The 26773-nt window shown below is 41.0% G+C and overlaps 1 protein-coding gene across 2 annotated transcripts in view; it reads right to left on the bottom strand.

Moving 5' to 3' along the window:
• RYR3 (ryanodine receptor 3) overlaps positions 1-26773 on the bottom strand; it is a 580370-nt gene that overhangs the window by 263866 nt on the left and 289731 nt on the right. For both annotated transcript variants that reach the window (XM_055363234.2, XM_055363233.2), the window contains exons 17-19: positions 22007-22140; positions 20219-20460; positions 10226-10418 (exon numbers count right to left, since the gene is read on the bottom strand). In XM_055363234.2, coding sequence (XP_055219209.2) covers positions 10226-10418; positions 20219-20460; positions 22007-22140 — 569 coding nt within the window. The remainder of the gene's footprint in view (positions 1-10225; positions 10419-20218; positions 20461-22006; positions 22141-26773) is intronic.

Raw genomic sequence — 26773 nt, 5'->3', positions numbered from 1 at the left:
ATTTATATACATGAACCACTAGGTTTTTAGAACCAAGTTTATCTGTACTCTAATAGGCAAATAATTACTATAGATATTATTAGAGTATTGAAAAACATAATAGTGATAATGGGATTATTCTCTGTAAAGATCATATAAAAATTACAATGTGATAACTTCAACTCTTCTTGAGGGAGATTATCCACACATCAGTTAAAGAAAGCATGACGTAACTATACGGACAAAGTATTAAAATCTTATTTTAATATTCAGGGGAAAAGACTAAGTAACATCAGAGTATTAATCACAAATGGTACATGGCTGGCGAGGTTACTTAAAAATGTTACACTGTGGAGACCGCATTTCCCCGAAGCAGCCATATGGGGGCGACTGTGAGGAGGCAGCCAAGGCTGCATGGGCACAGATAGGCATCAAGGGTTTGCTCACTGGGATCCCAGTGTCTTTCTTAGTATCATCCTCCTGATAGTACCCAGTCCTGACACCCTGGCCCACCTCCTGCAGTGCTCACTGGGACTTCCCAACGAAGTGGGGAAGGACACTAAAGGTCTCACAGTAATAGCAGGCAGGCTCTGATTACTACCACGCAGAAGTCTTTCAATATTGTAATTCAGCATTCTGGCTGAAAGTCAGCCTCACATATATGGGTTAGGTTAGAGTTAGACTGGACCCTAAAGTTCCCCATGCAAAAAGAAGGTGAAAGTAAGCTATTTCAAAATGATACTTCATATGATCACAGGTTTATAATCAGAAATAGAGCTTTCACAAGTCAACTGCAACCACATTAAATTGATGAGGAAATACAACCAGTTTTCCATAATTAAAACATGGCGAGATATGGAGCTCTGGAGGTTCAACAGTAATTGAACACTGGAAAAAAGCCAATATATATGCAGTGTTTATGTACAACATTCATTCCCCTGCCCTTCTCCATTTAACAAATCTTTACTGAGCCCATACAATTAGCACTTGCTTTTGTACTGGGGATTCAGCAATGAACAAGGTATATGGCATCCCTGGTGTCACAGAGCAGGTATTCTAGCAGACAAATAGGTGTTAATTACTGATTGGGAGACATCTGATGGGGTTTTAAAAAGGGAGATGTGAAATCACTCAGGTAAGGGGTTGGCTGCTAGAGATGGTGTCAAGGAAGGCCTCTCTGACATGCGAGCTAACTCTGAGGAGTAAGGAGAAATCAGTGAGCTCAAGATCTGGAGGAACAGCATTTCAGGCAGAGGAACAAGTGCAAAGGCTCTGAGGTGGAGAAGACCTTGGGTGGATCGGATTAACAGAAAGGAGGGTGGCGTGGGTGAGAACACCATGAGCCCGAGTGGTAGGGCTGTATCAGGCAGGGTCTATGAGCCCCGGCAAGGAGGTAGGATTTTATTCCAAATGGAAAGCTGCTGATGGGTTTTAACGTAAGGAAATATAAGATTCTCCTAGTTGCCCTATGCAGACAGATCTGGGGACCAATTGGGAGACTCTTGAAATAGTCAGAGGGAGATAATGGTGGGTTGGACGGAGGTGATCCAAGCAGCCACATCCAGTTTTGTTTTGGAATTAGGCTTGTTCGGAATTGCTCATGGACTGAGTGTATGTGTGGAGGGGGATGAGGTAAACGGAGAAAAGTTATGATTTGGCAAAACTTTCACAACAGGATACTTTCCAGTGGGCCTCACTTCCTTTCACTGGAACGTTCTGGTAGGGCAGCCTTACAAGATATTCTCAGTGTTGGCTGCATAATTGTGATGGTGGAAATATCCTAATCGTGAAACTGGAAAATAAAGCCTCTTTAAGTAAAGAGGTGCTAAGGTTTTTTTCCTTCCCAATAAGAGCAGACACTTTATCTGAAAAGCATTTTATAAAATGCTGTTTTAAAATTAATTATAGAAATCATACGAAACCTCCCAGTTTCCTATTTTAAGGTACTCAATAATAATGATATAGAGTTAGAATCACAATTGTCCCTTGTGAATGCTCCTACATTAAGTGTTACGTAATAGGACACAATCTATGTGTATTAAGAATTTGAACAATGAAATTAAAACAAAACTGAGTCATTAGCCTGCAGTATTACTAATTTAGTGAACCTCAGGAAATAATGACTAAATCTTAAAATTATTTGTTGAGAACTTCCCAATTCAACTGCAACATAACAGATTGTGTACTGACATATGGAAACCATGGGATAAAATTGGATCTTTCTGGGCAAAGAATTAGTGTGGGAAATTTTCTGCCTCTCTCTTCTCATTGAGCATCTTTCCTGTGAGCAGCTGAATGCCTAGTAGCTTGTACAGCAAGTAAGTGTATTCCATTACTCACTAGCATATGGATTCCAAGAACAAGTAAATGATCTCTTATGAGGATTTCTAGAGGAATTTAATTATTCATGAGCTCTCTTGCTAATTGTTGAGTTTCAAAATTTCTCTTAGGTTTTAAAAATCTGCTGGATAAGATAACAAATCAAGAAAAGTAGACTTTCAGGTAGCATTTAATGAGAACAATGCTTACTTTTTATATTCAGTTATTAAAAGGAGACTGATCATTTGGTTATAAATCGGAATCTTATCTTCTCTAATGGCCATATAAACTGTAAAATAAATTAACACAGGCAGGAATCAGTGTTTACTGCATACTGAAGCTTTGGTCTTTAAACATCATCGTGCAGTGCTTCACTGGGTAGAAGAAAAGGTCCTGGATTGCTTCAGAAGTCCTGCAGATGACAGACCCTGTGCCCTCAGCAGGCAGATTGAACAGACAATGGTCCAAGGCACACCCACCACCTGTGGCTCCTCCCCTCACTGCCTGTGAACAAACTGCCCAGAGTCTGTGAGAAGCGATCCAACAAACCGCCACAAATATTGAAGGCCCCCTTCGTAATTTGCCCTATGAGATCCAGATTGATGAGATCAAAGGTAATAACTAGGGAGATAAAATTCAGGTTTGAAGGGAACGACCGAAAGAAGGTAACAAAATACTTGAAACTCATTTTAATTATCTGAGTATATGAAAGTGGGCTCCCCTCTGTCTCAGAGTTTTGGTTGAGGTCCCACAGTTAGATGCATGAATCCATAATTCACAGGATGCTAAATATTTTCACATCCTAAAGTGAAGTGCTGAGTCAACTATGTAGTATATACAAAAAAACTGTGAAACCAGTTCTATCAGCCACAGCCTATCACACACCTCTAGACGGATAAAGGAAAGAATTCCTTTGGAGAGAACTTTCAGGGAGAAAGGGAGAAGCGTTCTCCCTTTTCAGAAGCCAAATGATAAGGGTTTCAAGAAACCACGTGGAAGCTTGACAAGTGTCCTCTGGAGTTTACTGAGGGACACATTTTCCTGGTGACAGAGCTGACAGCGTGAGAAAGGGCTACATGGAAAAGAGGTGCCCTTTCGCTCAGGGTGACACCAAGGACTGTCCTCCCTAGAAGGCTATTTAAGGGCTCCATGAATGAGCCCACCATCTGCCATCTTAAAATGGACTTCCCAGAAAGGGAAACGTCTGAGTGGAGATCAGAAACCCAGGGGCTGGGGGATGTGGGAAAGGGGATCTGGAGGGAGGTTTAGGGTCAGCCAGAGGGAGCAGCCAACAGAAGTGGTAAGGTTTGTGTCAAAAGAACTGTGGTCAGAAGTCCCCAGCCTGAGGCTAAGAAAACTACAAAAGGGTCCCAGAAAAGAAAGAGGCAGCAACAGTACAACTGCTACACAAAGACTCAATGCTACCTGACAATAGCACTGACTCCATCAGACATGCCTATTCTCCAGTCATCTCTCCCTGGGGCTCAACTCTAGAGGGGTCTGCAATAGGAGCTGGCCAATCAGGGAGGGGCAGACCAATGTGGAGAAGCAGCTGCCTCATACTGCAGGCCCAAGCTGGGGGAGGGCTCAAGCTGTAAACTGAATACAAATTTCGATTTTATATTCAAATAGATAAAACTTTCGAATTACTGACAAAATTGTTCTTGTTCCTAAAAGTAGTAATAAAAGCTACAGGATCTACCCGAGAACTTCTCCAGAGCATGGAGTTACAGGAGTAGAAGAAGAAACAATAAAGTTAAACCTACCAGTCCACTTCTCTCAGTAAATTGTTACCTGGCACTTCATGTTTATCTTTTAAATCCTTTGCCTCATTCGCAAACGAGAAATGTCCAATTGGAATGTAAATCTCCCCTCTCTACATGTTTTCCTCCCTGGCTCCTTGAGTTCCATGGAATCACCCAGCATCCCCAAAATGTTAAATTTAAAATTAAAAAGAGAATTTAATAATTGATTTCATTACAATTAGTTCCTCTTTATCCTCAGATTTTTCTCTACATTAATGGATTTAAAAAATCAAATTCATTAATCTATTTAATCCGTTCCACCACAGCACTTGTATCATTTTCTGGGGTTCTTCCTATAACTCAGATATTTCATCAGCTCTCAAAGATTTTTTCCTTCCTAAAGTGTTTACAGTAAGCGACTCTGTCCTTAGATTCTTTCACCTCATAGATGAGCAATAGCTTCAGTAAGAGCTGCCTGGGAGTAGTGAAGTTTTGGGATGTGTAGAGGAAATTTTTATTTACTTGACTAATTTTGAAAACACAGGACAAATTATATTGAAAAATCTCTGCCAGCATTTTCAACTTCGTCTTTGAGATTAGTGCATTTTTGCTTGTTAATTTTCAGGAGAGATGGGTCTACCTACTACAAATTCCCAGATTTGAAAGACTGACCCATTAAGAAAAAAATATAGTAAAAATCATGACAAAGCTGTGCTGTGCTCAAAGGGGGTGAGTAACTTTCCTTTCGTTGGGCTATCATATTATTATTCAGAGCTTGCTAGCAAACGTGTAAAATCATTTTAGTCTTACTAGATGTCTCATTACTGTTATCTGCTATTGAATTCCTCCCAGAGAGCTGGGATAATGTTTCACAGAAGAAAAGGATACAAGCTGTGGTTAAGAGGAGAAAGAATGAGCCAGCTTTTGCTGACCTGAATTTGACTCGTAAGTCACGATTCATAATTGCATCTTTAGCCCCTATCGCTAAGACTGGAGAACAATCTGAGTTATGGACATTCCCACATTCATATTTCTTTCTGGCTAGTGTTTGATGAAAGCTCAGGGCAATCCAGCCAGTGCCCATCATGTTCTCTGAAGAAGCATATTTATCTCAGCAATAATTTCCACAGCATTGACCACAGCAAGCTGGAAATAGCTAAGCTGTTGGTTACCTGAATTTTAGCCAAGTCTGGAGAATACCAACAGAAAACAAACAGCAACCACAAATACTAACATCTTTGCATATGGTTATTTTTATAAATTAGAGCTGGCAAAAGAGTTACATAAGATGATTAAATAGATTTATGGGGAGTTTAACTCTAGCCATAAAATATATTCTATGATGACTAACTCATTAATTTTCTGCAAAAAAAATTAGCACCCAAATTTCACTATATACTATGGCTTTCTGTATGATGCTCTCTGTCTGATTCATGCCACTCATGGGGTGTATATAAGACCAACTTTTAGTAAGAGCTTCCTGGCATCTAAGTAATTCAACCTTTTCGGTGGGCTACAAGGTACGTATACCTCATCCCAAATTCTATTCTATAATGAATACGGTTGTTACACTGGGGGCCTACTGCCCTAGTAATACTGTCTATAAACAAACCACATTGAGAAGAAAACTATGGAGGCATGTTCATTAAGAGAAAAGAGGCTATGACATTGATTTGTGGGTTTTGTCAGTAATTACTCATGCTAACTTTGACTTCACTGTGGGTAAATCTAATTGAAAAAGATTTTTGCTCTTCATGTAGCTTTGCTCTTCGATGACGGCTGGCAGGGACATCCTAATCAGGTATTATTAACAACATAGTTTGTAAGTATAAAAATTATTTTAAAAATTCAAGACAAGGATCTCAGTAAAGACCATCAAACAGGAGGAAACAGGACTGTGAAAGAGAACTCAAATCTAACTTAGAAGCCATACAGAAGTTAAAAATAAATATGAGAAACAACTCTGAAGATTTCTATGATGGGAGAAAAAGAATCTCTTTCTAGACAAGCATAACACTTTGCATCTTGCTGGGAGAGATGCTATAAAACCAGGCAAGTGTTCTACAATATTGGGTGAAACAATAATTTCTTTTCAATTTCATTATAAAATACATTTTTTTTTTCTGAGTCAGAGTCTCACTCTGTTGCCCAGGCTGGAGTGCAGTGGCGTGATCTCTGCTCACCGCAAGCTCCGCCTCCCAGGTTCACGCCATTCTCCTGCCTCAGCCTCCCAAGTAGCTGGGACTATAGGCGCCCGCCACCACGCCCAGCTAATTTTTGTATTTTTAGTAGAGACGGGGTTTCATCGTGTTAGCCAGGATGGTCTCGGTCTCCTGACCTCATGATCCGTCCGCCTCAGCCTCCCAAAGTGCTGAGATTACAGGCATGAGCCACCACGCCCGACCAATACATTTCTTTTCAATAAGATACTTTAATTAACTTGGAATTCATATTGTGGTTTCTCTTTCTAGCTCTTTGTTCAACTGAACTAAAGTAGTACAGAGAAGAACTGCTGGGTTTCAGCACCAAATCATACTTTACCAGTTGATATAAGAATAACACCTGGGTTGTAGAATAGCCAATCGGTTTATTTTGATTTATAAGCAACTGGCTAGCCCCCAGTACAGGTCCTGCACTGACCCTGACCAAGGTCATCATGTGATGCACTAGAGGCATTTCAGTAAAATGTATTTCCCAACTACACAGACCCTGTGATTCCACCTCTCTTCAAATCACAACATGCTGTGGGACCCGAAGCCAGGAATATATCAGAGCTCATAGTTTCCTGAGAGATAGGAAGCTTGAGTGACTTCAAGCCCCGCTGCACACCCCACTGGCACTGCTTTTTAGCCTTCTACCTGTTCAGCTGCTACAAGCAAAAAGCTCTCAGAGCTAAGCTGTTGGTTCTTCAAGTCAACACATCTGGACCCTTCGGTTTCTTAAATTTCCTCAGCAGTTGTGCCTCCTAAATGATTAGTCATCTCATTCTTCTTCTCTTGCAACTTTGCTTCTCCTTTATCTGCGCACTCAGAAGGCTGCATGATCTGCTGATCTAGACACCAGATCCCAGAAATGTCTTCTACATGTGGATACCTTTCAGTCAACTATTTTTTCACCTGCTAACTGTGGTTCTTGTCAAGAGGATTCCAAAAAAATCCCTCCAGTACCCTCTAAAAAATCACAGACACAAAAATCCTATCTCATTGTTCTGAGGGAGACGGAAAGGATGAACTAATGATTCAGAATCATTATGCAACATTTGAGAGCAGATGTACCATTCTCTAAACACAAAATGTGGAAAAGTTCATTAGCTAGTAGACTGGAGAAGATCCCTTCTCCATAGATCTAAATTTGCCTAAGTAGTTTTTTCAGATGACTTGCTTGTGAAATAGGTGTACTCCCTTTGAAAATAAGTAAAAAACAATGAGTGGACATGGGCAAAATAAGTAAAAGTGGGAGGAGTGTTAATGGTGGGTGACCAAGGCCACCGGCTACACATGCAAATGCAGTCCTGGGAACTGACTACTCAGAGTAACCTTGTTTCTTCAGGGAAGTTCCTGAGTCAAAGGGTGTATGATCCCAACACTGTTGTGTTGTATTTATATTTGTACTCATTCTCTTTATTCCTAAGGAGTGGAGTGGGGAAGATGGAAAATAGGGCTAGAAGGTCCTTTCCCTCTTCCAGAAGGCTTTTGCTCCAATCAGATTTTTCTGTGCTTACAGCGCCTCTCTTGTCAACAACAGTCCCCGTTTTCCACATGCTTCTGATGGCTGTCAATGAGAATAGCTCTATGTGGTATCCTCACATATTTAAAAAGGAAGAATTGGGATGAAATATCCTCAGCACAGAAGAACTTTCAACTCTTAGAATACAGTGCCTGCAGATAGTTTAAGATTCCCTGGCTTGAATATGTGATGAGAAGATTTTCAGCCTCAGTAAAGCTTTACTCTACTGGTTCTCCATTTGTTACAAGAACCTCAAACAATGCCAATATATAACTTCAATATATTATATCCATTTATATGAATATGTTTGTAAATATGCTTGTGTATCTGTCTCAAATCCAAATATGCTTGTGTATCTGTCTCAAATTTGAGACATCTGTCTCAAATTCCAAAGGTTGAGTACCATTCGCAAAGGACAATTCTTTATTTCTAAATAGTTTATATAATTGAAACAGAACCAAAATCCTACTTTGGAAAACATATAAACATATCTTGGTTTACCAATCCACATGAGGTGCTAAGGCCTGCTGGAGTGGTTTCCACCCTGAAAATCCCCTCACTTGGACCTGGATCCCTGAAATGGTTTCTTTGTGATCCCAGATCTCAGCTCCTGCTTCCCACAACTCTCCTCCTGCCATGACCCTTTCCAGGGGCTTCCATGGACACTAGTATGATTCTATGTTGACTCCAGTCTCCTGCTCAATTGATTGTGATCTCTTTAAAATACAGGGATGAAGAATGGCTGAGAAAAGTTTGGGAAAGAAGGGTTATTGTGGGGTTTTGCCTTACAGACATTAAAATGCATAACGTGCTTAAAATAATTAAAAATAGCATCCAACTGGTAGGTACAAGGAAAAAGGCAGAGAAATAGCAATAGTATATAGGAAAGCAGCATGCATAGCACAAGCCCAATTAAACGAACAATATTTAACTGTGTATATAAAAAGCTAATATGATTATCTCTAGGTGGTACTATTATAAGTTCCTGGTATTTTCTTTGATTTACATTCCTTTTGTGAAAAAGAAAAACAAAAAACAATAGGAAAAAACCCAAGTGTTAAAGCATAAATCAGAAACTGGGAGAAATATTTGAAACCAATAAAAAACAGTTTAACATCCTTAATATAATTATACATAAACATGTAAATATATTACATATACTATATAAAGTCAGTATATCCAAAATATGTAAGATATCTATCAAAAAATAAATATCAGAAAGGCTGAGAACACAAAGTTAGCAAAAATACTGTGTTGGAAAAAGTACATTAAAAATAAGCATAAAAAATGTTTCACCACATTCGTAATAAAAAATAAAAAATTAATACTCTAAGGTACAATTTTTCCAAATCAGCAAAGATTTAAAATAACAAATAACAGTAAAAATTAATAAGGATCCAATCAGTTGGACATTCCCATATGTTGCTTTAAATGATACTGCAAGCTCAAATCCTTTATCTGAAATCATTAGAGATGTGCTTCAGACTTTGGAATTCTGTAGAATTTTTTTAAAAGTTACCCGTTATGTACATTAAGCAGAAACTGCAGCCAGGTGAGGGGCAGTACATCATAATCAGACACATTAATATCTCTGCAGTTAAACATATAAATATTCACAAGAAGTAGAATAAATGAAAGACTGAAAACAGCCTCATTTCTGCTGATGACCGTTTTGTCACAAAATGAGTTCAGGTTAGATTTTATTACAAAATGAGTTATGAACAAATTTATGGTTTTCAGAGCTTTTTAGATTCTAAAGTTATTGATAAGGAATTCTGAACTGTTTAGAGAATCTCAAAATCAATTTGGCCACATAATTATAAATTTAGACTTTAAAACACACATGCATTTTGACCAAAAATGAAATTGGCATAGACTTGAACAGCAGAGTAATGGCTGTATCATGAAACAGCCAAATAAAGGGCTATTATATGGCTATAAAATCATTTTGAGGATGCTTAATGACTCAGGAAAAGGCTCACTATTGTTGAATAAAAGATAATCAAGACATAAACTTCATATTCAGTGTAATATCAATTAAAAATGATGTATATTTGTAGAAGAAAAGACTTGAAAAATATGCCAAAGTATTAATAGAGATTATAGCGAACCATTGGAATCATAGGTGATTCTTACTGTGTTGTTCATAAATATGTCTTTGAAGTTTTTCTTACAATGAGCATGTAATACTTTTATAATTATTAATTTTCTGCACAGGATTTATCCTATTAATCTTACTGTTTATCTGAGTACATAATAGAAACCCTGGGGGAGGTTCTACCAGTAGAGATGGAGCAAATGACTCTAGTTGGCTCTTGCCCTTGCACCATCACTGTCCTGGGGAACTTAGTTCACAGTACTGAAGCCCTGAAGGAGACTGCTGGCTTTGCAGCTCACATTGGTGGCAGGGAGGTGGGGCAACTGCTACTCTCCATGAAATCACAGCCATAACTTACTTGACACCTGCTGAAAAGCTCATCACAGGGAAGAAGAGCCCGTCTGTGTTGAAGTTCTCAAACATCCCCTGCACGGGCTGCCCGTTGATGCGGAATGAGATGCTGGGCACCCCGAGGTCCAGGCAGCAGCTTACCACGTCATCTGATCTCAGGAGGTGCTGGTTGATGGAAGCCACAGCTCTGGGTATCCGGCCTGGTGAGGAAAGAACAGGAAGAAGGCTGTGGAACTCTGGAGGCACCTGCTAGGCTGAGAAAGGCTCAGAGGCCTCTGCGGGAGGTGGGAAGGTGTGATGGGTACTCAAGAGGTCCGGAGGTACTACTGCATATGAAATGCAACTTTCCTTTTGTTTCCTTTTGTGTGAGATGAGCAATGAGAAATGAATTCCTAAGCTGGCGAGTGGGCAGACACCATGCCTGATTTGCGATGAGTCTCAGGGGAAATGCTCAAGCTGCTAAGAATGAGAAATAACAAAAACTTAACGTGCTCAATGTGTGTTCAGACTGTGGCCTGGTGTCTGAAGTAACAGACAGACTGCTTTTGCTGGTGTAGCTCGCTCTTCAGAAGTAGCTGGTGTGTGTGTCTGTTTAGTTGTAAGTGCCCAAAGACCTTCCTGTCTTCTACTTCCTCAAAAAGATTAGACTGCTGTAGGGTTGAATAGAGAAGCCATCAAAGAGAAGAATGGCAAGGCCATCTAGCCATTAAACTATGCTACATAGGCTGGGCACAGTGGCTCATGCCTGTAATCCCAGCACTTCCGGAGGCTGAGGCAGGTGGATCACCTGAGGTCAGGAGTTCGAGACCAGCCTGACCAACATGGAGAAACCCCGTCTCTACTAAAAATACAAAAGTAGCCGGGTGTGGTGGCGCATGCCTGTAATCCCAGCTACTCGGGAGGCTGAGGCAGGAGAATCGTTTGAATCCGGGAGGCAGAGGTTGCGGAGAGCCAAGACTGTGCCATTGCACTCCAGCCTGGGCAACAAGAGTGAAACTCCATCTCAAAAAACAAACAAACAAAAAAACTATGCTACATAGTTTGCTTATTTGTTTTAAAGAACTTTATTATTTCGGATAAGCAGGAAAACACATTGCCAGTTATACTCTGAATTGATTAAAAAACTTCTTCACATCTCTTTCATTAGATGATTTATTATTTCCTGACTTACAGTAGTGAGGAAAATCACCTCTCTGCTTTCCTATATCATCTTATTCTGGAAATTCTAAAAGTAAATATTAATAATTATAACCACCTATCCCTCCCCTCTCGGGTTTACATTTCTATTAGAAAGAGAGCAACAAAAGAGAAGTTAGGTTTTAAAATAGAGTTTCCAGCAAAAGATAAAAAGATATCTTGTTTCTTGATTACAGAAATAATATGTATTCATTATAAATGGTCACCATTTATACAGGAAAGTATACAAAAAGGCTGGGGGGCTCATGCCTATAATCCCAGCACTTTGGGGGGCCAAGGCAGGCAGATAGCTTGAGCTCAGGAGTTTGAGACCAGCCTGGCCAACATGGTGAAACTCTGTCTCTACTAAAGATACAAAAATTAGCTGGGCGTGATGACATGCACCTGTAGTCCCAGCTACTTAGGGGGCTGAGGTGGAAAGATAGCTTGAACCCAAGAGGTGGAGGCTGAGGAGAGCTGAGATCATGCCACTGCGCTCCAGCCTGGGCGACAGAATGAGACCCTGTCTCAAATAAATACAAAAGAAAAAATATAACTCCATAAAAATTCTTCCAAATATATATGTACACACTCTATTTTGATGGAGTTATATATATTTTATGGAGTTATACACATACACATTTTTTTTTCTTTTTGGAGACAGAGTCTCACTCTGTCGACCAGGCTGGAGTGCAGTGGCACAATCTGGGCTCAATGCAAGCTCCACCTCCTGGGTTCACGCCAGGAGGCTGCCTCAGCCTCCCAAGTAGCTGGGACTACAGGTGCCCGCCACCACGCCCGCCTAACTTTTTGTATTTTTAGTAGAGATGGGGTTTCACCGTGTTAGTCAGGATGGTCTCGATCTCCTGACCTCGTGATCCGCCCGCCTCAGCCTCCCAAAGTGCTGGGATTACAGGCGAGAGCCACCGCGCCTGGCCCCACACACACACTTTTTATTCAAACTGGGGTATAGTAGGTTTTTGTAGCTTGTTCTACTAATTATATCTCAAACATTTTATTGTATAATACAATATTCATTAGAGACTTAATTTTAATGGCTGTATAATATGCTATGAAAAGGTAATTTTAAAAAAATCCCCACCTGATGGATATATTTACAAATTTTGTACATGTATCTTTGCTATATAATATTTATAATCCCAGTTTAGAACGATTTAATGTTTTCTGTGGTTACTGCTAGTTTAGTTCAGGTTGAGCATCCTTAATCTAAAAATCCAAAATGTGAAATGCTCTAGAATCTGAAACATTTTGAGCACTGACATGATGGCACAAGTGGAGAACTTCATACTCAACCTCATGTGATGGGTCACCGTCAAAAAAGTCAAAATTTTGTTTCATGCACAAAATTATTAAAAATTTTGTATAAAATTACCTTCAGGCTTTGCATTTATGAAACATAAAGGAATTTTGTGTTAAGAGTTGAGTCCCATTTCCAAGGTATCTTATTATGCATATGCAAATATTCCCAAATCCAAAAAATCTAAAACCTGAAACACTTTTGGTCCTAAGAATTTCGAATAAGGGATACTCAACCTATAACAGATTCTAAACTAAGTGGTGAATTTTTAAATGGTGAAATCGCTGTGCTCTTTTTAGTTAATAAAAAAGATTAGGTAGCTCCCTCTAATTAATTTGGGTAATTGACAAAGCCATATTGCATTCCCTCCCACTCTTCCACAGGCAGTAATGAGGCTCTCCTATGTGCCAGATACTACACCTGGGACTGGGGATCAAAGACAGAAGACCCAACTCATGCTCTTAGGAAGCCCATAGTCTGGTGGGAAATGGACATTTAAATACAAAATAATACGATAAATATTTGAATGAAGGTACGTATGTGTTGCCTTCTAGAGGGAGAGGAAGATGCCTGGAAATCTGTCTGGGAGCATGGGACAAGTTGAGACTTGGAAAATATAAAGGTCTCTAGAGAAATGAAAGGAAAGAGCAAGAGGAGTGTCTAACATAGTTGCAGAATGGCTGGAGTTTGGTAAGGCTGGAAGGTGAGGGTTAATGAAGGCTGGATGAGGGAGATATGGTGGGGCAATAAAGCCGGACAGGAGCATCCACCACCTGCACAGCAAGAGTGCTGCTACACATAATGTACTCAATGCATATTGGCAAATAGTCTGGAATGGCCTTAGACTCTGTTTTTATAACTTTAATACCTTGCTTCACCACTGAGAAAGAGGAACAACTTCCTCATTGAAGCACCTATAGGTAAAATTATTTAAAAACAAAACAAAACTGAGCCAAAGTTGAAGAGTGTGTAGGTTTGACATCTTTCACATTTCTCCATTTGAGGACACTGAGTACTCTTAGCTCATTGTGTGGAGTTTAGATACCCAAGGTCCCAGGATCTTTTCTTCCTCCTGTTCAAGTCCTTGTTATGAAAAAAATCTATATATTAAAATTCAGCAAAGCTTGCAGTAATTGTCTCACTTTTAAGATTTATTTTACCATTAAAAACAATTTTTTTCATTAGTTTAACTTCTGGAAAATATCACTGTAGTTACTTCAACTTTTTTTTTGAGACAGAGTTTTACTCTGTCACCCAGGCTGGAGTACAATGGCACGATCTCGGCTCACTGCAACCTCTGCCTCCTGGGTTCAAGTGATCCTTTCACTGCAGCCCCGCAAGTAGCTGGGACTACAGGCGCACGCCACTGCCCAGATAATTTTTGTATTTTCAGTAGAGATAGGATATCCCCCCGTTGGCTAGGCTGGTCTTGAACTCCTGGCTTCAACTGATCCTCCCACCTCGGCCTCCCAAAGTGCTGGGATTACAGGTTTTTACCTCGTTGGCTAGGCTGGTCTTGAACTCCTGGCCTCAACTGATCCTCCCATCTCGGCCTCCCAAAGTGCTGGGATTACAGGTTTGAGCTACCACACCCAGCCTACTTGAACAAATTCCAAGAAATATTTGTGAACTGAGGAAGACCAGGAAATAATTGAAATGCTACACTGGACAATTGTCTTTAAAAGTATTCAGATCCTTGCTGGATAAAAATACAAATTCCAAGGTTCTTTAATGTTCTAAGAATCATACAAACTGGGACAAAACTGCCAAAGTTGAATCATGACTCCAGTGTCCTCTCTCCCATCCTCTGAGGGTTCACTGTTGGCTTCTATACTGGCCTGAGGCTCGGCCACTGAAGACAAAGAGCAGCTTTCATGGGGCATGCTCTTCATCTGCAGCCGGGCTTTCATACCAACAGGAGCTGAGCTCTGAACTTTATTTAGCCATAGCTGCCATATGCCCTCCAGAGGAAATATGGCTGGGAGAATTTCCCCCGTCTGGCTTATTCTTTCCATTGAAAATAACCACCAGGAGGAGCAATTATGCCCTCGTGGTGAAAGACACTGTCTTTTCCCACCTTTTCTCTAAGAGACTGGGCTCAACGTAGAAGTTTCCTTTGGAACACTTGCTAAGAAAAGTTATAAGCAAATGGAATCCATAGGCTGGGCCTATTTTTAAAGCTTGTACAGTAGAGAACAGAGTTGGGACTAATATTATCTAGAAATGAAAGGGTAACTGTTGATAATCACTGGATATGAAGGATATACTTAGCAAGTGCTTAGAGCAATGTCATGGGAAGACTATTTGGATAAGAGAGCCCATTTCATATCATATTCACACTGTAAAAGGTCATCTGATGACGTACACCTCACTTTAAAATGTGAGTAGTATGAAGAGTTTGAAATTGGAAAATGATGGAATGGTGGCACTGCTTTTGCATAGTGTGTTTTATAAATCTCCTCACATGCAGAGAAAGTAATCTCCACCCCTGTGAGGGCTTTCATGGCTTCCTAATCATTTAGGAAGGGTCTTGTATTCCACATTTAGACAAGATGCAAATCCTTTTAACTGAGCTGCAGTGAGATAGCAAAGGGAGGTTGGAGGGGCCTTGGAGTCACACAGGACTGAGTTCAAATCCCAAGCCCTTACCTGCTGCATGAACCAGGACCTGTGATTTTACTAGAGGCTCAACTTCCCCATCTGTAAAATGGGCACAGTGGTACCCACAGGGATGCTGTAAAGAGAGTTATTTGTAAGGTACCATTATTATCCTTTTCACTTTAATGAAGTAAATAAATGATGTCCTGTGTACCACTTAAGAGGCAGTTTATCGTAGTGGTCGAGGGGTTTCTGGAACCAGACTGCCTGGGCTCTAGTTCTGGCTCTGTCACTTAATGTGTGACCTTGGGCAAATAACTTACCTTTGTGGACTCAAGTTATCTAATCTGTCAAACAGGAATAACGTCTACCTCATAAGACTGCTATGAGTTTTGAATCAATTAATCTACATAGAGCGATAGAAGAGTGCCTCGCACACTGTAACCCACAGCAAGTGCTATTTGTTTGTGTTTTTTTCAACTCCAGGAACCTTCATTATTAGGCTAACAGTAGAAAAGTTTGCCAGGACACTGTAGGAATATTATACCTTTTATAATATTAGAAAAAAATAACAATATGGGAAATTATAGCATTGAGGGCTGAATCCAAAAAGTGATTTAAAATCTACTTTCTTTATTCAAAGACAGTACTGAAAAACATGCACATTTTAAAGTATGTTTAATTTATTTGACCCTTTTAGAACAACCAGCAGAAATGTGACACTATGGAATGAAAAATCAAACTTCTTTCAGAGAGCTTTTCTAAGAGCAGCCTCAAGTGCTTTTTATGATATTAGGAACTCTGAATAATTCTAGAGACCATCCACTGCAAGAGGCCAGTGGTTCTTATCTCTGCCAGTCTCAAGAGGAAAAACCGTCCCCTGGTTTGGAGGCTCAGGCCCACCTGAAGTGCCCAGGAAGCTTGGAAAGGCCATTCCAAACCCGATAATATGATTTTTTTTAAAGGCCACTTAATTAGATGCTGCACATCTTCAGTTAACCTCAGGGTGTATTATTGCAGAATTTAGTCCCTTCTGATGAGTAACGAGGCAACTGGAAACAGCGATGCTCAGCACTTGCACAGGTCCAGGCACTGCAGAGTCTGGCATTATAACACAAGCACAAATATTTAGCCATTTGGAATGACAGGGGATCCAAAGACAGAAAAGCGCTGCTCTTCTGCAGCTACTCCTCGGATCTCGTCCACATAGGACTGGGGTTGGAAAGGTCTGAGTCACAGTGGGCTGTGTTTTATAAACAAATACCCTGGAACTCATCTTAGTTGGGAGACAGGTGAAGTCCCCTTGTGCAGATCTGACTGCAGAGGTAAATTATCTTGAGGAGTCAGTAGTCTTAATAAATCAGGAAACACAATTTTACTCCATTCATTCGCTTCCATACTACTCATCTCTTGGGATGGTCAATTCTTTTGCTTATTTCAATTCTGAGGAGGAAAAAGTGGTTAAAGGGAAGGGGAGATATGATTCCTCCTATGAAACTTCCCCCAGCCAGTAACACACTGTGTAGGCTGCTCTGAGCAGAATTCACTCCCAACTGCTACCCTGAAAGCCCGATTGAGTCTCCATCCAGAGAGGGAAAGTGAGACCATCATGAAAAAGAGCCATTCCTCCAAAGAGAAGATCACAGTGTCTGAGTTGACCCTGGACTCTGTAGGGAGGGTTAGACAGAGTTGAGGAGGCAGATGTTCCCACAGCTGATGCCTGAAAATGACTTCCCAGGCTTCCATGGCTAAAAAGGCCTATTAAGACTGCTTCTCCCCTACACAGAGAAAAAGCTCATTCATACTTCCAGGATGTCACTTTGAGAATTCTTTTCTCATTCAGCACGGAACTGGGGTTCTTTATTCCCTTAGATATTCCTGGGGTAGCCCTAACTGGGCTATTCTCATGGTCTTGAGTGAAGTACCAAGGACTCTGGATTTGGTCTTTATAACTGCAGTGCAATTCATAGATGACGAGGGAAGGTAGCTCATATTTACTGTGTATCTAATGTGTGTCAGGGACTTCATATCTATTATTTAAATTTCATAAGAATCTTATAGTATCCTCATTTTATCAGAGGAAAACTGAGTCTCTGAGAGGTTAATTTGTCCAATATAAAAAAAAGAAACATTAAGTGGCAGAGCTAGGATTCAAACCCAGGCATAACTCCAAAGCTACGCTGTTTGTTCTTGACTTTCCATTGACAAAGTGTTAGAGGCACTGTAATTCTTTCCAACTACTGCAAAATCTATTGTACTTTAATAAGTATGTTAAAGACATACTTCAGTATGTTCAAGGCAGTGGCTTAATTTATGCAAACAAATAACTTTAAAGGTAATGACCTGGGCATTTAAATCTCAAATAAAAGGAGAATAATTTATCACGACCACTTTCTAATATATCCCCCTATCTACCCACCATTCTCTCCTGTAGTAAGTTGGAGTGTTATTTCTGTTTCATTTCTTTGTCAATTACCTTTTCATAAGATAGTCTGAAATTCATGGCTGTCCTGGTGGGGGACATCAACAGAAACTTTATTTCTTCAGCTGAAGAAATATTCCAATCCCTTCTGCAAGATATATGTTCCCTGTGTGCTCGTTGGAGAAGTCAGAATGATGCCCAGACCCAGGAAAGCTTTGGGTTTTGGTGAGAATGAAACGTATAAAACTTGGAGACACTGGTTTCTCCATGTCTCATCAGATGCTGGAGACTGAGGGATGAAATCCCTTGAGTGCACCTACATGCCAATATACCACCAAGTGCGGGCCATTTCAGAGAGCCACAATCAGTTTTTGAAAAGCTGAGTCACCAGCCTTCTTCCCACTTCTCCAATCACAGGAGCCACTGCTAGTGATGTTCAGCATGAGCCTGGAGCACCCAGCTTCCTTGCCTTCAGACGAGACAGGAGGGATGAGGGAGAGGATGGGGAACTGTACACTCCTGGAATGATACACAATTAGACAGGATGTTCAGGTCCTGAAATGCACAGAGTAGCCCTCTATGGATGCACCATGAATGGGTTCCATGCCTCCTGACTCACTGATGTATTCATTCCTCAAATTTCTTCAAAGGGATACAGGAATACAGTACGTGCCCCACGCAGTGCTGTAAAGTCAGAAAAAGACTACATTTTTTTCCTTTGAGAATGATTAGTTTCTCTTCGAGAGAAGGGTCCAATTTGCTTCACCCCAGGGTCTAGGTATGCTTCATACTTCCTTAGCCAATCTTCATGCAGAGCCCTCTCAGGTGTAGCTGGGCTCCAGAGAACATTCTTGGGCTATGGTGGCGAGTTGGTGGGAGATAGGCAGCAGTCAGCAGGAGTGTGAAACAATTTTTACAAGTCAGTCTTGTTAATTCCTTCACAGACTTAATCCTACCACACTCAGGAGCTGCAAAGGTACATGAGCATAAGGATTCTTTCTTCTCAGTTCATTTCTTCAGAGACAGTTTCCTGTGAACCTTATGATATCTGATGATAACCTAAGCTTAAGGTCACTACTTCATAGCCACAGACTCAGTGGCTCCATGATAACACTATGAGAACAAAGGGAAGCTCCACGTTCCATGAAGAATTAGGGAAGGTTAAGTTGGGAGGATGAGAGCACAAGATAAGACTTTCCCTTCACATGACCCCATCATCCTGCCATTTTGAATCCACTTATGTCAGGACCACATTGTCCTCTGGGACACACAGAACATGAACGAAGGCTTTTTTTCATTCTTCCCCCATGGCAGTGATCCAGGATAAATAAGTATACAAATAAATGTTTACAGCATTCCTAAAAGTTTTAAAGTGTTGAAGCTGAATGCAACATGGCTCCTAAAATAACAACAACAAAATCCATATGGACCAACTGAAAATGAAGACCGATTAAAAGAAGCATGTCATTGGGACCGGAGCTGACTTCATCATTGGCATCAGGCAATTAGGTTGTAACTAGAAAGCTAAGGGAAGGAAGAAAATGCGATGAGTCATGTAGCTACCAGTTACAGAAGAAAATATACAGGTTTGTCCTGTAGAGGTAAACTTTTCCTTTGTACTGGATTTGAGGAAGAATGTGTGTCATGGTTACTTATGTAACGGGCACACGGCACAATGCTTATGTAAGGGATTTCTATAAGGGACGCGATGTCTCCAATTGCAGTTTTGCAAAAGATACAGAAAATACACGCTTTGGACAACAGACAGGAGAGGTAGGGCTCTTCTTCTTGATGAAAGCCTGAGAGTTAATCTCGCGTTTTTCACCCAGGCAGAAGTCAAGACATTCCTCCACAGGCACGGGCCATGGACATGCTTGGGAAAAGCATCAATTATTTATCTAAAAAAAGGAAGCCCTGAATTCGTTTAAAAAGGTTAGCACCTATTGTGTGTTAGGCATGGATCCAGACATTTTATAAATTGTATTATGAAGCAACAGGCTGTGTTGACAAGATTATGGACTTGTAGTCAGGTCTGGATCCTTCCTAGTGTGACTTTGAATAAATTACTGAACCATCTTTATGCTTCTGTTTACACGTTTGTCACATGAGGTCAATATTTTCTACCTTAAGGGCTCCCTGTGAGGATAAAATAAGAGAAAAACGAGAAAGTATGTAACTCACTGCTCAGTGAATAAATGCTGAGTCTCTGTTCATATAATCCTAACGATTCTGTACAATAAGGCTCATACAGATACAATGAGCTTGAGAGAAGTGATCTGCACTAGACCTTGTAGCTAGGAACTGTCTGAGTAATGGTATAAATGAGTCTTATTTTAATCTGATACTCTTTTCCACCTAACCGTTTAATTAGTTGAGACTCTTGAGTCTGTATCATTTCAAATGGAGGTGGTCATTTCAGCTTGAATAATTTGAGCCTCCATCATTTCCAGTGAGATTATGAGCCAAAGCTTTAGCAAGGTACGCACCTGACCAAAGGTGAAGTCCATCAAAGCCATAGGAGTACAGGTCGTCACCAACACCATTGCCTCCCCATCCTTCTCCACCTCCTGGGTATGGGGCATAGCCTGAAGAAGAGGCCCAGCCCACCCGCAGATGTGTGGGCTCTGCTGTTAGGAAGGGGTCCACCTGGTCGATAATCAGCTCGAAGTACCACTTCTTGTACTGGGCTGAGCCCTCCGCGACTCCCAGGAAGATGTTTGGCCGGATACTGAAATTAAACATGGGCAAGTGGCATCAACACACCCTTAAAAGCTGAGAAAGCAAGTTGAACCAGACCATAGGAGGCAACGGCCCATTTACACCTAGGACAAGAGCAATGCTGTGTATTTCATATTGCTCAAAAGATGGGAGGGATCTCTAAAAGCCAGGAGTCTGGGATCAGCCTGGGTAACAAAGAGAGACCCTGTTTCTACAAAAATTAGCTGGGTATGGTGGTGCACACCTACAGTCCAAGCTACTTGCGAGGGTGAGGTCGGAGAACTGCTTGAGCCTAGCAGTTCAAGGCTGCAGTGAGCCATGATTATGCCACCGCACTCCAGCCTGGGCAGCAGAGTCAGACCTTGTCTCCAAAAAAAAAAAAAGACTAGAAAAAGCTTAGGACCCTCAACACTTGATCAAGTTCTTAGTGTGATGCAAGAGGACAACATTTTCATTACAAAACATAAAGGATGTTTCTTTTAATATTCCATTCAAGGCAACCAACGTTTACTGAGTGCCAACCATGGGCAACGATGCTGAAATGTTATACAGATTTGTACGATTACAAACCTTTGTTTTTTAAGTTAATTTACTTGAATTCCATTTTTTGGTCAATTGGTATAAGCACCCTTATTTTCAGTATAGCAGCTTTGTTACCGAAGCATTATTAATAACACTGGTCTCTTCAAACCATTAAGAAGTCATTACTAGGCAACCTCATTAAGGGAAAGAGGTTTTAATGTATCCAGCAAAGTGGTTAAAAGCTTAAGATACACCACTTAGAGTTTTTATGTTAGGAATCATACTTTTAGAGACGAACTGTTCTTGGGCTGGAGCTATGCCCTATTTTGCGTAGGCAAAGAAAAACCAGGCTGGCACCATGAAGAAAGTAAGTCTGTGTGACAGCTCAGGTCTTTGGGCCACTCTGCACTTCAGAGGGAAGATTCTATTCTTGCCATTGTGGAGTAGTGTGTAGGCCTAGGTAGAAAGTGGCTACAAAACCGCAGACCTGCCTAGTCCTAGTCCAGTGAGTTCACATGACTCACGTGCAGCCACATGCAGGGACTAGCAAGCTAGGGGTCCTGCATGGGACCCTGCTCTTCACCCTGATCCTCACAGACAGCAGTCAGATACATGGCCATGAGCCAGAGGATGCAAGAAGCCACAGTCTCACTTGGGACATCCATTCTATGAAGATTATAGAAAAAAAGTTGGTATATAAAAATAAATATGAATATATTATGAAGTTATAAGAGTTGCATTACTGTTTAAAAGAAAACATGGTAGGCCACCTCAGGTCAAATTCTTTAGCACTCAGATGCTACACATACTCTATCCTCAGCTACTTAAACAGAAAAGTTTGAGGAATTCTGCTAAAGGTGTTGGAGGCCCTAGTCATAGGAAATGCACATTTGCTTGGTCTTGTCTTATGTACTTGTATCACCATGGAAACAATGGGTGGGCAACTTTGGAGTTCAGATCAGCCCTCCTTTCCTGCGTGAGGACAAGACAGGCAGAACTATGCTTGGCATTTGGAATGATGGTGGTGGTCTTACCTGGTTACATCGTTAATCAGTCGTGTCTGCAGGAGTAGGTTTCTCCGGGGCAGCAAGTTGTCACAGATCAGATTCTGGTTGGCTCTCACTGCAACCCCATTGCAGAGACAGAGGGAGCACAGGATATCCAGAACCTGCAGCAGGACACACCCACCAAACCTTAGGACCACCAGGAAGGCACAGCAGGCAGGACCACCACAATGCATGAGGGAAGGAGTCATAAAGGGTGAGGGCTAGGTGACGGGTGGAGAGCCAGCTCAGAGCCAAGGAAGCTTTGCCTCTTACCCAGAAGGAGCAAGTGATGCCTCAGAGCCTACTGCTTCTTGGGAAAATGAGTCTGGGCCTCTTTCTAGCCCCTCTGTTCTAGTCTTATGCCCCTTCCCTCCAAATTATGCATACCATCAGTGGCCATTGCTCTATTACAGTAAGTAAGAGGCTGTGCTCTGAAGACAGACTGTCTAAGACAATATCCTAGCTAGGCCAGGACTAAGGTGTGGCGAGGCATCTAGGGCACAAAATCCAGGCCCTGCTCACTGTCTGAGCTCTGAAAACACAGAGCAGAAGGATAAAAGGCCCTCTATGGACTTCAAACTCAAGCAGCACACTCTCACCCAGCCCTGATGGTGCTTGGCACTGAGTAATAGTGGAGGCTTATTACAGGTCTTAATAAAAAGGCACATAAGATTCCCATTTGGCTAAGGTCTTGCATGTAGCAAGCTTGGGAATCTCCTGTAGGTGGGGTGATGGTAGGGCAGACTCCTGTTCTTCGGTCTTTTGCTGTGGTATCATCAAAACTCATTAAGATACCCTTTAATTTCTGGAAATTGGTATTCTAAATATTTTACCTGCTCTCCTTCTCCCATCTAGAAGGAGAACAAACTTTCAAGATCCCAGGTGGCCCATGAATCTAAGTCATTAAACTGCTTGTGCCCCCTGTTCCCACTTCCTAGGCAGCTGGAAAACAGTCTCTGTTTGCCTTGTCCTGCACGCTCACCTCTCCTCTGTCCTCTCCTTGCACTGTATCCTCTTTCATTCAGATTTTCTTTGTTCCTATCATGGCAAAGCGAACTGTGCTGGGCCAGTCAGGCTCTCTTCCTCCTGCTCTCCTTCACAGAGAGGAATGCGCAAACAGCAGTCGATAAATAACAGCCACGATATGGCAGGTTGCACCAACAGAGAGGCAGGCAGCCTCATTTCAGTCTCTCAGAGTGGCCACTAAAGACTCAATGCTTAGTGGGGTTTCATAGCTTCAAGGTGTTCATGGCATTTGTATCCATAATTCTCACAAACCAATTTTCTACTTGACTCCCTGAATGTCAGTTTTGTTCCAGATAAATACAAAGCACATTTACGGGACAAGCAGAAAAGAATCCCAAATGCAGTTTTATGGGGGACTCTTACCATTAGCACTCTATGAAAGACATCAACTGTGGAAACTTGAAATCCAGAGACTAATTTCTCACCCTAAGAAAAGAGCCATAGATGGCCAGGAAATGAAATACTTTTCAGTCGGCCTATTACACATTTCATCTGTTTTGCCTTGGAGTGATGGCTGTGGGAGACTTGCTGTCACAGCCAGAGGGAAAGCAGGGCTTAATCCACATACAGTAGGAACAGCAAAGAGAAAAAGGCTCTGTAAAAAGCACACAGCCTAACAGAGCAGTGCATCATCTATAAATAAATGATGCCACTTAAAGAATCAGAGTTGACATTGTTTAGGTTTTGCTTTAGGAGACACTCCTTCAGGTAAAACTGGGGAATGGAGATAAACTTCCTTTTCTAAAATAGTTCAAATGGGTTTGTGAGAGGAAAATACCTTGGGCCCCCAAAATCACTAAGGAAAACTCAAGCTGGAAACTGCTTAGGACAAACCTGCCTCCCGTTCTATTCAGTCACTCCTCCGCTCACTGAGATAGATGCATATCTGATTTGCCTCCTTTGGAAAGGCTAATCAGAAACTCAGAAGAATGTAACCATTTGTATATCACCTATCTGTGACCTGGAAGTTCCCTGTCTGCTTCCAGTCTTCCTGTTTTGGCTTCAAGTTATCCTGCCTTTCCAGACTGAACCAGTGTACTTCTTATATATATTGAGTGATGTCTCCCTAAATGTCTAAAACCAAGCTGTGCTCGGACCACCTTAGGCACGTGTCGTCAGGATTTAATGAGGCTGTGTCACGAGCGTGTCCTCAACCTTGGCAAAATAAACTTTCTAAATTAACTAAGACCTGTCTCAGATTTTCTGGGTTCACATTTTGGTAACCATGGGGGGGATCCTGAGTGGAGGTGCCCCTGACCTTTGACGAATCTCCTATCGGTGCTTGGTACCAGCATGAGCTAACCTTATGGCTTAAACCAATAGGATAATTTGCTGAGGTTTGAGAGTAACCCCTCCAGAGAATCCCTAATCTCCCAAAACTTCAGGTTGAGATCTAAAGTCTGTTTTGCTGTACGACTCCTTTTTTTTCTGGAGATGGAGTCTCGCTCTGTCTCCCAGGCTGGAGTTCGGTGGCTCGATCTCTGCTCACTGCAAGCTCTGTCTCCTGGGTTCCCGCCATTCTCCTGCCTCAGCCTCCCAAGTAGCTGGGACTACAGGCACCCGCCACCACACCTGGCTAATTTTTTTGTATTTTTTAGTAGAGACGGGGTTTCACCGTGTTAGCCAGGATGGTCTCAATCTCCTGACCTCGTGATCCACCCGCCTCAGCCTCCCAAAGTGCTGGGATTACAGGCGTGAGCCACCGCGCCCAGCCAACTCCTTTTTTTTTTTAGTTTTACTTGCTTCCAACAGGAAGGCAAGTTTTCTTGCTTCCATGATGATGGAAGGCAGGTAACTCCTTTATGGAGTTTGAGCTTGCTTCCAACAGGGAAGATGAGTTTTTTTTTTTTTGTCCTGCTTCTAGGCTGGCAGACAGCAGTCTACAGCCTAAGACCTATCACTAGGTAAGAAACTGGTTTGGGATTCTGTCTTGCAAATTCCTTTTAAACGACTAAAGTTAGCATTTAACAGCCAGCTGGTGTTAATTTCTGCTTACACTTAGAGTGCTCAGAAATCGTACAATTTGTGTGATCGTTGTTAGTTTAGCAGCATTTTGTCCTAGCAGAAATACGGTAATAAGATTTAAAAAAAATTTTTTTAAAGGAGCTCAATGGTTAAAAGTCAGCTTAATTAAAAGGCTAACATCCAAGATGCATGTGTGCATGTGTGCGTGTTTGTATTTGAAAGGTCTTCATGTTTTTGGTTTTTTGTTTGTTTTTCTCTCCTAAGGCCTTGTCTTTTTTTTTTTTTTTGAGCAATTTTTTTTTCTTCTCAGTTAACTGAATTCCGTTTTCATCTGATTTTTTTTTTGTAATTAAAATAGTTATTGCAACAGAGGCTACTCTTGGGTTTTTAAGGAAGGTGTAGTTTAATTTTATGTTTAATTTGGTTCAAGAAAAATAACACTGTCTCCCTCTAGCACCACCAGACTTTTTCTCTCTGTACTTTATGATGTAAATTTTGCTATTTGATTTTCACTTGAGTTGTTTCCCTTAATGTGCAAATTTAAGGCTATTTAGCTGACAATTGCCTAGGGTTGTGAAACAGGTTATCAAGAATCTGAAAGTCTAAGACAGGAAAAAAAAAAAGTGGGGGAGGAGTCTTTATAAATCTATAAAATGTACTTTCATTGGCATGCCTCATAAGTTTTTATATATATTTATTTTTTGCATACAGAATGTTTTACTACTAACAATATATAAAAGAGCTCTAAATAATTGGCTTAAAAAATAAAAGCTCTTAAATTATATACTAAATAAGACTAAATAAATGCTTTTTAAAGTTCCTGTTTAGTCCTTATTTTAAAGTTCCTATTTAAAGACTAAATAAAATACTTTTTAAAGTTCCTGTAACTTAAGTAAAATCTTTTTTTTTTTTTTTTTGAGACAGAGTCTCACACTGTTGCACTGTCGCCCAGGCTGGAGCACAGTGGTGCAATCTTGGCTCACTGCAACCTCCGCCTCCCGGGTTCAAGTGGTTCTCCTGCCTCAGCCTCCTGAGTAGCTGGGAATACAGGCACCCACAACCCAGCTAATTTTTTGTATTTTTAGTAGAGACTGGGTTTCACTATGTTGACCAGGCTGGTTTCGAACTCCTGACCTCGTAATCTGCCCACCTTGGCCTCCCAAGGTGCTGGGATTACAGGCGTGAGCTACTGGGCCTGGCCAGTGAAATCTTTAATAAATAAGCTAGCTTTAAAATTACTAGTAAACTACTATTATAAATGCCTTAAGTATTGCCCAGCATACATTTTTGTTTGCATTTATTAATCAAGCAATTTCATACTTATCCCTGCCAAAATACTGTAAGGTGTCAAAATTTGGCATAGGGGTTACAAAACTACAAGCCCAGCCCAAAACAGAATAATCTTTGCTTTTGTAATTTGTAATAAATAAGTCATTGATAAGGGTTTAATGAAAATAGTTGTATCTTGAATTTAGTAAGATTACTGTAACGTCTAATCCAGTGGCTTTAGGCAGTCCAGTCCACAGGCAATAAGGAGGTTTGTTTTGGGAAAGAACTGTTATTGTCTATTTCAAAGCTAAACTACAGACTATGTTCCTCTCAAAGTTAGTTCGGCCTATGCCCAGGAATGAACAAGGACAGCTTGCAGGTTAAGAGGGAAGGGTGGGGGAAGAGAAGGATAGGGAGAGATTTGTTTAAGGATACAAAATTATAGCTAGATGGGAGGAATAAGTTCTAGTGTTCTATAGCAAAGAGATTATGGTT

This window comes from Gorilla gorilla, chromosome 16 (genome assembly GCF_029281585.2).
Source record: "Gorilla gorilla gorilla isolate KB3781 chromosome 16, NHGRI_mGorGor1-v2.1_pri, whole genome shotgun sequence".
Lineage (NCBI taxonomy): Eukaryota > Metazoa > Chordata > Mammalia > Primates > Hominidae > Gorilla > Gorilla gorilla.
This window is presented reverse-complemented; position numbering and strand designations above follow the sequence as displayed.